The sequence below is a fragment of the Heterostelium album genome (genome assembly GCF_000004825.1).
Source record: "Heterostelium album PN500 unplaced genomic scaffold PPL_scaffold10, whole genome shotgun sequence".
Lineage (NCBI taxonomy): Eukaryota > Evosea > Eumycetozoa > Acytosteliales > Acytosteliaceae > Heterostelium > Heterostelium album.
The window spans coordinates 1,153,702-1,164,942 of record NW_008805072.1 but is presented as its reverse complement, the minus strand read 5'-3'; the positions used below and the strand labels follow the sequence as shown (position 1 = coordinate 1,164,942).

General features: G+C 32.1%; 3 protein-coding genes across 3 annotated transcripts; 1 reads left to right on the top strand and 2 right to left on the bottom strand.

Moving 5' to 3' along the window:
- Positions 1-15: 15 nt before the first annotated feature.
- PPL_12481 (DEAD/DEAH box helicase domain-containing protein) lies at positions 16-3,966 on the top strand (the record flags this gene model as incomplete). The annotated part of the gene is made up of 4 exons (XM_020583212.1): positions 16-28; positions 112-1,111; positions 1,187-1,414; positions 1,764-3,966. 4 exons carry the CDS (start codon positions 16-18, stop codon positions 3,964-3,966), a joined length of 3,444 nt encoding a protein of 1,147 aa, XP_020429399.1.
- Positions 3,967-4,070: 104 nt separating this feature from the next.
- mcfN (mitochondrial substrate carrier family protein) lies at positions 4,071-8,781 on the bottom strand (the record flags this gene model as incomplete). The annotated part of the gene is made up of 5 exons (XM_020583211.1): positions 4,071-5,411; positions 6,486-6,566; positions 7,007-7,076; positions 7,584-8,122; positions 8,410-8,781. 5 exons carry the CDS (start codon positions 8,779-8,781, stop codon positions 4,071-4,073), a joined length of 2,403 nt encoding a protein of 800 aa, XP_020429398.1.
- Positions 8,782-9,337: 556 nt separating this feature from the next.
- PPL_12479 (CPBP family intramembrane glutamic endopeptidase) lies at positions 9,338-11,077 on the bottom strand (the record flags this gene model as incomplete). Its single annotated transcript, XM_020583210.1, has 5 exons — positions 9,338-9,419; positions 9,515-9,678; positions 9,751-9,859; positions 9,973-10,257; positions 10,419-11,077. The coding sequence occupies 5 exons, from the start codon at positions 11,075-11,077 to the stop codon at positions 9,338-9,340; spliced, it is 1,299 nt and encodes a 432-aa protein (XP_020429397.1).
- Between the last annotated feature and the right edge of the window lie 164 nt (positions 11,078-11,241).

Below are 11,241 nucleotides of genomic sequence, written 5' to 3'. Positions count from 1 at the left end.
TATTTATATTATCAAATGTCATATAGATGTAAGTATTTAATTATTTGATTCTAATAAAAGGTTGAATATTTTTAATTAATAAATGTGATTGAATTAACTACTTACTTTTAGCAAATAGACCAACAGATAGACGTGATAAAAGAGATCATCGTGGTGGAGATAGATCAGATCATAAAAAGAAAGATGCTACTACCGATTCATACGAAACATCTGGTGCAAAGAATATCATAGAGGTTTGTCCTACTTTTGAATCGATGCATCTTAAAGATGACTTGCTAAGAGGTATATTTGGATTCGGTTTCGAGAAACCATCTGCTATTCAACAACGTGCCATTCTACCAATTATTAAAGGTCACGATACAATTGCACAAGCACAATCAGGTACTGGAAAGACTGCCACCTTTTCAATTGGTGCATTGCAATCGATCGATGTCTCTGTAAAGTCGCCACAAGTACTGATTCTCTCACCGACTCGTGAGTTGGCACAACAGATTCAAAAGGTGCTGATGGCACTAGGTGGATTCATGAGTGTACAAGTGCATGCATTTGTCGGACAAAAGACAATTGCCGAGGATCTACGTCGTTTGGAGGCCGGTGTGCACATCGTCTCGGGAACACCGGGTCGTGTACTCGACTTGATCAGTCGTAAGGCACTGGCAACTCGCCACATCAAGATGCTCATACTCGACGAAGCCGATGAGATGCTCGGTCTCGGATTCCAACAGCAGATCAACGATGTCTATCGTTACTTGCCACCCGCCACTCAGATCGTGTTGGTGTCAGCCACTCTTACACAGGACGTAATCAACATGACCGAGAAATTCATGACCGATCCAGTACGTATTCTCTTGAAGCGTGATGAGTTGACACTCGAAGGAATCAAGCAGTTCTTTGTATCGGTAGAGAAGGAAGAATGGAAGTTTGGAACACTCTGTGACATCTACGACTCACTCACCATCACACAAGCCGTCATCTTTTGTAACACTAAACAAAAGGTTAACATTTTGACAGACAAGATGCGTGAAGCAAACTTTACAGTAGCATCGATGCATGGTGACATGGAACAAAAAGAACGTGAAGAAATTATAAAGTCATTTAGATCAGGTGAAAAGTAACTATAGTAATCAAATGAAATTGATAAAGAGTTTACTAACAAAAAAATATTTTATTAATTATAACTATATAGTCGTGTATTAATTACAACAGATATTTTAGCAAGAGGTATAGATGTACAACAGGTATCATTGGTTATTAATTACGACTTGCCAAATGATCGTGAGAACTACATTCACAGAATCGGTAGATCTGGTCGTTTCGGTCGTAAAGGTGTTGCTATCAATTTTGTAAAGAGCAGTGATATAAGAATTCTAAGAGATATTGAACAATTTTATTCTACTCAAATAGATGAAATGCCGTAAGTAGATCATTTATAAACTCATCTTTAAAAATACTAATCTAATTAAATCTCTTTTAACTTTAGAATGAATTTTGCTGATTCAATTAATTAGAATAAAGAAAATGTTATCATTTAATTTAAAAAAAAAATACCAGGATTTTGATTTAATTTCTTTTTGTTCTGGGTGATTATGTGATTATGTTCAACCAGGCTAATTGAACTTTTTTTTTTTAAATTTAGAAAGATTAATAGAAATATTGGATTTAATAATCAATCATTTATTTACCTTTTTTTTTTTTTAACTTATTATAATTATGAAAATAGATTTATTATTTAAAAAAATAATTGGAAATAAAGTATTAATTAGATTAATATTCCAATTAATAAATGAAATCGGAGATTTAACAACTGAAGTATATAGATGGCCCACATTGATAAAGCTCCCAAAACAATTAATTGGCTATGGTTATGTAGACCAGTTGAAAGATTATCTTGATTATTATCAAAGCGAAGATAGATCTATTGCCTCTAATTCAATCGACATGATCATGACCAGATCCATTATTCCAAATATAAGGTTGGCTGTCACCAATGGCCATCTATCAACCATTGCTTATTTATTTACTACATTTCCAAAGTGTGTACAACCTAAACATATTATATGTGCTGTCAATAGTGGACATTTGGAATTGGTTAAATATTTTCTGGGATTCAAAGAAACTGAACTCTACTTGGAAGAGTGCATTCGTATCTCTGCTGCCAGTGGTCATCTTGAATTTATTAAACTGTTTTTTCTGCATTTTCCTGGATACAAGATGTCAACAAATACCTTTTCAATTGTTTTGTCGAGTGGCAATATAGATGTAGTCAAATATGTTTTGGATTCTGGGCGAGCTATTTTGGATTATGAATTGCTATTTTATCCTATCTACAAAGGTCATCTAGAAATATTGGAACTTTTGCTACCACACTTTTCAAATATTAATAGTGAAACAATAGAGTTTATTGCCAAGAATGGAAGGATTGATTTATTAAAGGAATATCTTGGAAATAATAGAATAGAGAATACAACATTATCGATTGACCATGTTTCACAAAATGGACAATTGGATACAGTTGTTTGGTTGTATGAGAATAGTAAATATTTTTCTTTAGAGATAAAGCTGTCACCGAATGCTTTGGATTTGGCAGCAGAAAAAGGTCATTTAGATTTGGTTAAATATCTACACTTTAATAGATCAGCAAATTGTACTAGTAAAGCCATGGATTCTGCTGCAAAAAATGGATTTATTCAAATTGTAGAGTTTCTTCATAGCAATAGAACGGAGGGCTGTACTGTTGCTGGAATAGACAATGCTTCAAACGATGGCAGACTCAAAGTTGTAAAGTTCTTGCATTTCAATCGCAGTGAGGGTTGTAGCTCCAAAGCTTTGGACTTTGCTTTTCGATCTGGCCATTTACCAATCATTAAATTCCTTCATAAACATAGAACCGAAGGATACAAGCCAACTACTTTATCTAAAACAATTAGCAATGGTCATTTCGAAGCTGTTAAATTCTTTTTTGACAATATTCCAAACCCTATGATTCATGACCCATCCAATGACTATGTAAAGAGGGCTTTAGAAGGAAACCATATAGATATTGCAGAATATTTATTATCGAAAGGTGTAATTTATACAACTAGCAGTATGGATATAAATATTCTTATCTATAAAGGATACATTGAAGGTATAAGATTCCTTTATAGATACAATATTTTGAATGGATTCACTTCACTCGCAATTGATACTGCTGTTATCAAAGGTGATTTACAAACAATTAAATTCCTTTTTCCAATTGTTGGATCTACCAATGTTGGATTGAAACCTTTACTCAATGCAGTCAAACAAAAACATTTGGAAATATTCAAGTATCTCTATGAATCAACAACTCTATCTGCTCAAGATATTCGTAGTCTTGCCATTGATGTTTGCCAAAAGAATTGCTTTCCTATTATGAGGTATCTTTTCCCGAAACATCCCTCAATACTAGACCACATTCCATCGAACCTACTACTAAGTGCAAATCAACATATTACTCTTGGAGAAATTCAACTTTTTCATCAACTTGCTTTTAAACGATTCTCTAAATTCACCTTGGACCGAGTGGTTCAAGATGGTAACTATGAAGTTACAAAATTCCTTATAAACAATCGAACTGAAAGATGTACACCCTCTGCTCTTGAATATGCTATAAATTTAAATAGATTGGATATATTTCAACTTTTAGTAGAAGCATATCCAGATTTATTTAATTTCATGTACATTGGCAATCTTTGTTGTCAAAAAGGTAGATTAAACATGCTTAAATACCTTCACTACCAAGGATTCAATGATTCCATTAATTCCAATTGCCTCAAAACTGCAACTCACTTGTATAGATATGATATTGTAGTATTCATTTGTGAGAATAGATCCGATGTTCAAATAACAGATGCATTATATATGGCCAACTCTATTAATCATAAAGAGATTGCAACCTATTTATTAGGAAAACAAATCAATCAGACATTAAAAATAAATGTTTAATAAAATTTAAAGATAATATAAAAATATATCTATTTGTTAATGGATTACTATACATTTTATTTTAAAATTATTTATCTATCGGTTTGTTTTAAAAAAATATATTTTTATGATGCTTTACACCAACTAAGGAATTGAAGACAAGTAATATATTTGCAACCTGGACACCAGGAACTTGTTTCAATTTGTCTATAGAATACAACAAACAATGCAATAAAAGTGGCAACTGTAATTGGTATGGCAATGAGTATCAGACATACACGCTTTCCAATGGCTCTCTTTGGTGTCAAAGATGGTAGGAAAATCAAACTCGACATGATACCCATCACGAATCCACCGAAATGTGCAAAATTATCTACACCTGGCAAGAACAGACCTACAGCGAATGAAATGATAATGGTAAACATCAATGAACAACAATTCATGAAAGGACTAGCCAATAGACTCCAGTTTCTAAAGAGATCGGTCACTAGAACTCCGAGGAAACCAAAGATTGCTCCGGAAGCACCGGCTTGTACAGACTGTGGTAGGAAGATGGCACTACACAGATTTCCCATGACTCCACATAATAGATAGATGGGCACGATACGATGTGCTCCATAGGCACGCTCCAACTGCATTCCAACACGAACCTGTGTCATGAGGTTCATCAACAAGTGAAAAATTCCGACGTGCAAGAAAATGGGCGAGAAGAAACGCCACCATTCACCGGCTAGCATTGCCGGAGTATATTTGGCGCCTGCATTCAAGAGAACGGTGGCCGATGGTCCAAACCATGGATTGGTCTTCCAAGGCTCGAATCCACGATTCAAAATGATTTCCCAAATCAAAATGCAAACGTTGATCAAACTAATTAATATAATGAAATAGGGTGTGTATTGTTGAGGTGGTGGTGGTGCTGTAAGCTCTGTTTCCTTTAGATTATGTGCTGAAATTCCGCGACTCACTGGACTTGGTCGTTTTGTCATTAGAGGAGCAGCTGCCATTCCAACTCCAGCTGTCGGTTTATCACTTCCTTGAAGATATGGATTTTCAGAGGGATGACCAGCAGTGACTGCTGGCGCATCGACACGTGATGGATGTCCACCACGACCACGACCACGTCCTCTTCCCCGTCCTCTGGTTCCATCGGAATCTACAATCATCTCTGGTGGATAATAGTCCATTGATTTGGGTGGAGACAAGTTGTCAATTGGAATATTATGATTGAATTGGTGATCGGCATATGCTGGTGGTGGTGGTGAGAGTGAAGCCATCTCTACGTCGTTGGTTGGTTTTGATTTTGCCCAGAAACCCTCGTGCATCCAATATGGATCGTTGGGTGGATGACCACCTGGCGGAGCTGGAGAAGCTGGAGATTGACCAGGTTCTCCATGATGATTTCTATTATATTCATTTACCAAACCAAAATACATTCCAACTCCATCTCTTATTGATGTAGCTGCTTCCTTTAAAAGTAAATTTCTTATTTATTGTATTATTATCATTATTATTATTATTATTATTATCTTTATCCATTTTTTTCTTATTCTCTCTAAAAAAATTAATTTATAGTAATAGAAAAAAAAACTAATTTTACATATATATAATTATAGTATTACAATTTATTGTTATTCTTTGTTTTTCTTTTTTTGTTTTGGAAAATGTATGAAACCCAATAAACTATTATTAAAAAATAAAACAATTGTTTATTAATAAATTAGTTAAGTTTGTGATTGATTGAAAGTGGGTGTGAGGTTGTGTGTGGTGTTATTTTTGACAATCAAAAATAAAAAATAAAAAATAAAAATAAAAATAAAAGATTATGAGAAGTGCAGTATAAGGTGGTGCAGCTAAATGAAAACACCGTGTTGAGATAATAATACGCTCGTGTGATGGAATGAAAAAAAAGGAGTGTTAACACTTTATTTTCAAAGATAGATAGAAAATTGATCAGACAGATGTTAACTTGATAACTTCTAAACTTGATCTTATATATTATTATATATTATTACTATTGTACAGGTCTGTTTTTTTTTTTTCAAGTGATTAAAATATATATAACAGATTAATTCCAACTGACACACAAAAACAAAATTAAAGATATTAATAATGTTAATATTAACGAAATAAAACAATTTTTTTTAATAGTAATCAATTCTGTTTTTGTCTTTTGTAAAGCCCAAAACTTGCAATAAATAAGGTTGGTTTTTTTGATAAACTTTAAAATTTTATTAGTTTTTTTTGATCACTTTAAACACAAATTTGACACTTTTTTAAGATAATTTTTCATACCCAACAACATAACATCATGCCTCAAAACCCAATAAATATAAAAAGATCGATACTTTTTACTGAAAAAAAAAGGGTGAGCCCAAATCGAAGGTGAATCTTGATTTTTGATCAACGATTTTTTTGACAGATCTAAAAAAAAAAAAAAAATTGTTAAAATTTTTGGTGGGATCATGATTTGATATATAAAATACCCAAGACATGAATGTGCATAGTTAGAAACAATATTATTAAGGTTTTTTTTTACATACTTTGAGGTTCAAATCTAATAGCAATCCTACTGAAATAGATTTCGAAGAAGTGTTATCTAAATTTTTATAATTAAAGCTTGGCTGAATCAATATAAATTATTTGGAACTGATCATCTAAGTCTGAACTGATGATCTTTATTTAATTGATTTGACTAATTTATACACTTGAGTCTTTCTATATTTCTCAGAGAAACGATGGATCAGATCATCCGACAAAGTGAAAAAGGGGTTGATGTAACCAAAGGTGCCGAGGTTAAGGTCAACTTTCAATGCCTATGTCAACCAAGGTCATTTTACCAAAAGCTGCTCCGTATACCTTAGAGTGTTACCGGCTAATTGAGAAGTGCTCAATATACTGATACCGACATCAAGTACATCAGAGAAGTTGTAAATATAGAAGAAAAAGCAAATGGACAAATATATCAAATCTTATGTACATAATAGCACTGTTAATATCTCATAAAGAAGTTAGATTCGAAAGATAAAAGATAATGATGGTCTGTAACTCTTCAAATACATACTTGAATGAAAACTCTAGTTGATTCATAATAATTCCATTCGATGACAACAGAGATGGTTCCAATATCATATCTCTATTTTGATAAAGAAGAATACCAAAGAATCATTCGTTTCTTTACTTGGATAGAATCAGCAGACAGTTGGGATGAAGAAAAACTCCTTGACAACTCAAGGCCAACCAATCTTTTGCCGACTTATGACTCGGATTATCTTACACTTTCTCATTCTATCCGAAGCCAGTTCAACAAGCTTTGAGATACCAAGAATACAGATCATGTCTAGGATAGAATGGTAAAGTGTCAGATAATCTGTGTCATAATCAAATTGAACAAAAGAAAAGCAAACTGAATAAATATTGTTTGAAATATAGATATAACTTTATTGGTTTTTTAGTATATTAATTGATTATTTTAGCCAAATAAACTTTTATTATTAATTATTTCAAAAAAAAGATAATCAATATTAATTGTCAATTACTGGACTCTAAATAATAAATAAAAATATTTAAGAGTAACATCAAAAGTGTGTGGTGTTAAAAATTTCATATTTTCTTTATTTTTCAGTCAATTTTGATCTCACTTCTTTGCTGTGATTCCCAACATATTTTTAATACCATCGTAGATGAAGAATTGACCAGCAGTTAAAGTTCCGACCATAAAACATCTGGTACCAACACCCAAGAACAAACCAGAGAAACCAAGACGTCTAACGATGTTTCCAATTGCTTTAGCAACACCTCCGTCGGTCTTTTCTTGATTGATCTTTGACAAGATGGTATCGGCTGGTTGTGAGACGATAGCGGCGACGACACCAGAAACAATACCTGAACCGAGTGAGACGGTGAGCTTTTGTGAGTCGGTGAGTGACTCCTTTGGCTTTCCACTTGCAGCCAAAGTCTTGTAGATTGATTCAGCAGTGAACTCGAATACAGCAAACTTGGCCATGGTGTATGGAACTTGCTTCAACAAAATGGGTGGAAGACCCTTGTACAAACCAAGGAGACCTTCATTCTTCAAAATCTTGGTGAAGGCTTCAGCTGGGCTCTTGGCGTATGATGGATCAGCAACCAAACGAATTCTAGTAGCTTCATTTGGACACAAAGCAAGATCAGCAATAGTCTATAAATTATAAAAGAAAAAATGCATTTGCAAAAAGTTAGTTAAACTTTTCAAAACCAATTTTTTTATATGATGATCATCACTAAATATTATGTTGTGATTATAAGATATCTTGATTATTATTGATTTTTGTTATTATTATTATTATTATTATTGATTACTATTATAAATATTAAATTATCAATTATAATTATTAAATTAATTATTATAATATAATCATGATGTTGTTATTGATCTGTTCTATATCTATTTGTTGTAACTGATGATTAATATTTTTTATACATTACCTCAGCAGTGGCGGAAGCAGCCAACCAGATTGGAATACGGTAGGTGACGGCAGCCTCTGGACCGACGGCATCAGCGTATTTCTTCTTGAAAACTTCATAGAAACCAAACTTGAAGAAACCTTGCAAGGCGTAACCAATAGCGGTTGGGGCAAGACCTTGGAGCAACATACCAGCTCCCTCTTCCTTGATGATGGTTCTGAAACCACTGACCATACCGGTGTATTTGGTTGGGTCGGTTTGACAACGAGTCTTGACGACGTCCAATGGTACGACGGCAGAGTGAGTAATGGAGCAACCGAGAGCACCGGCAAGACCATACTTCAAGAAGAGACCAAATGAAAGTGATGGTGATTGAGTTTGTGGTTCTGGCATTTTAATTGATATGGTGATTGATCAATATAAATATATAAATAAATAATAAGTAGATATATTATATCTTCTGATTGAAGAAGTCGACAACAAAAAAAAAAAAAAAAAAAAATTATTTTTTTAATAAGAGAGGTCTTTTGGCAGAAAGAGTGTTGTAAAAAAATCACAAATTTATTATTTTTTTTTTTTTGATTTTTTTTCTATTATTTTGATATCTAACCAGGTCATTTTTTTTAAAAAAAAAATTTTGGTCGTCTCGCACTATCAACAACCATTTTTTGCAAAAGAAGTATATCGGACTTTAACGTTACATCACTATTATGGTGAAACAACGAACTAACCCAAAAACAAACAACAAAAAAAACAAAACATATTAATTTATTAACAAAATAATAATTAATCAAAAAGGTTTATATGAATGATATAAATAAATTAAATCATTTATGATTAACTTTGGTTACATCATAATTTGTTGTTGGTTTCCTATTTATTTCAGTGTGGTTAGAATTCTTTTTGTACAAATTAGTTGTTGGTGTGGTTATTGAAAACGGAAATTAAATTAAATCTTCTTTTTTGGTTTTTTGTTGTAAACATTATTATTATTGTTGACATTGGTTTTGCTAATCGATTGAATACCACATCTATAAAATATTATAAAAATAAAAAATTGTATTATCACTTTATCATTAATTATATTAGTAAAATAGTTGGTTCGCAATTATCTAAAGTGTTATACATACAATCAAATAAAATGATCGGATCTGTGAAGTCGGTCATCGAAGTTGGCAAAAACATTGCCATTGTATTATTAAGCATATGAACAATTATGGGTGTTGCAAGCGATTTCGATTGGATAAAGAAAATACTCATATTCATACCGAATAGAACTCCCATAACAACCTACAATCGATTCGATTCAATTCATTACATTAGATTTGTATCGAAATAAACATTGTATAAATACAAACTTACCTGTATTGATATATAGAATATAGAGAATGAACTATTGATATTGACAAGATGATAGAGTCCAAATAATACATTCGGTAAGATGATACATAGCTTTAAATTGGATTCGAATCTAAATAAATAAACATAATCGTGTAATAATAGTTAGTTTTTTTTTTCTTACTTTTCTCTTCTCTTCTCTTCTCTTCTCTCTCTCTTTTACATCATTTTCTTAATTACACATACCTTCTTTTAAAGATATAGAAAATGATTCCTCTAAACAATATTTCCTCACTAACTGGGGCAGCAATTGCCAACAAAAACATCATTGGATAGTTAAAATCGGCGGTACCTTCATGGTAAATGTTTTTTAAATTGTAAATCCATCGACCACTGATTAACTGTATTAAAAATGAACCAAATACTACAGAGAATAACAAAAGTATAAATTGTATTGGTCGTTTCGAGAGTGTCGCTACTGCTTTGTTTGCACCATTATTATTATTATTCTTTCTACCAAATAAACCAAACCTATTTAATTTTTTCAGATATTTAATTATTAAAGTTACAATCTTAAAAGTTAAAGATATAGATATATTATATGAATTGAACACCACTTGACAAAGTGTTTCATTAAATAACAAATGTACACAAAACAACACATCAAATATTATTACTAATATAGTACATACCATTGTGGAAAGTCATTTACATATTTAAACAAATACTTAAAACGAACCAATAGATATAATGTATGCAAAGTAATAACCAATGGCACAAATTTAAATGTATCAATGGTGTTGTCATTATTGATATCAGTAGTGGTGTTGGTGGTAGTGTTGAAGTTGTTATTATTATTATTGTTGTTGTTTAACGTTTCATTATCATTATTTTTATTATTGTTTATTTCGATATTTGTAAATTTGATAGCAGCTTGATACATCGCAAGTACGGTCGCTTGCAAGAAAAGCATTACTACTATCGATTCCAATAAGCAGAGCAGTGATTCTACAATGCCAATTACTACCAACATCTTTTTACCTAGTTTTGTTGTGGGTGACACCACTCTATTACTACTCTCAGCTGATTGAACAGAGCTGCTGGTGCTGTTTGCATTACCACTATTATCGCTCTCACTTTCATTTTCACTCTCACTAGAACTAGTACTACTGCTGCTCTCATTCACACCACTCTCATTTGTTGTATTATTATCGACATTATCATTTTTATCTTTTCTTTGCAATTCCTCAATAGTAGTAGTAGTAGTAGTAGTATCAGCTACAGATGTCTTTGCTGCTGTTTTCACTTTACTATTATTGTTATTATTATTATTATTCTTTTTAATTTTCATTTATATTTGATGTTTTTAGGAAAAAATAAATAAATAAATATGATACCACATATTTTTCAGAATTTGGGGGTCATTTAAACAGGAAAAATATGCATTAATTGTACCCCATTTCAACACCACAATTTGTCACCTTTAAAAAATGTAATGAGTGGAAATACACTACT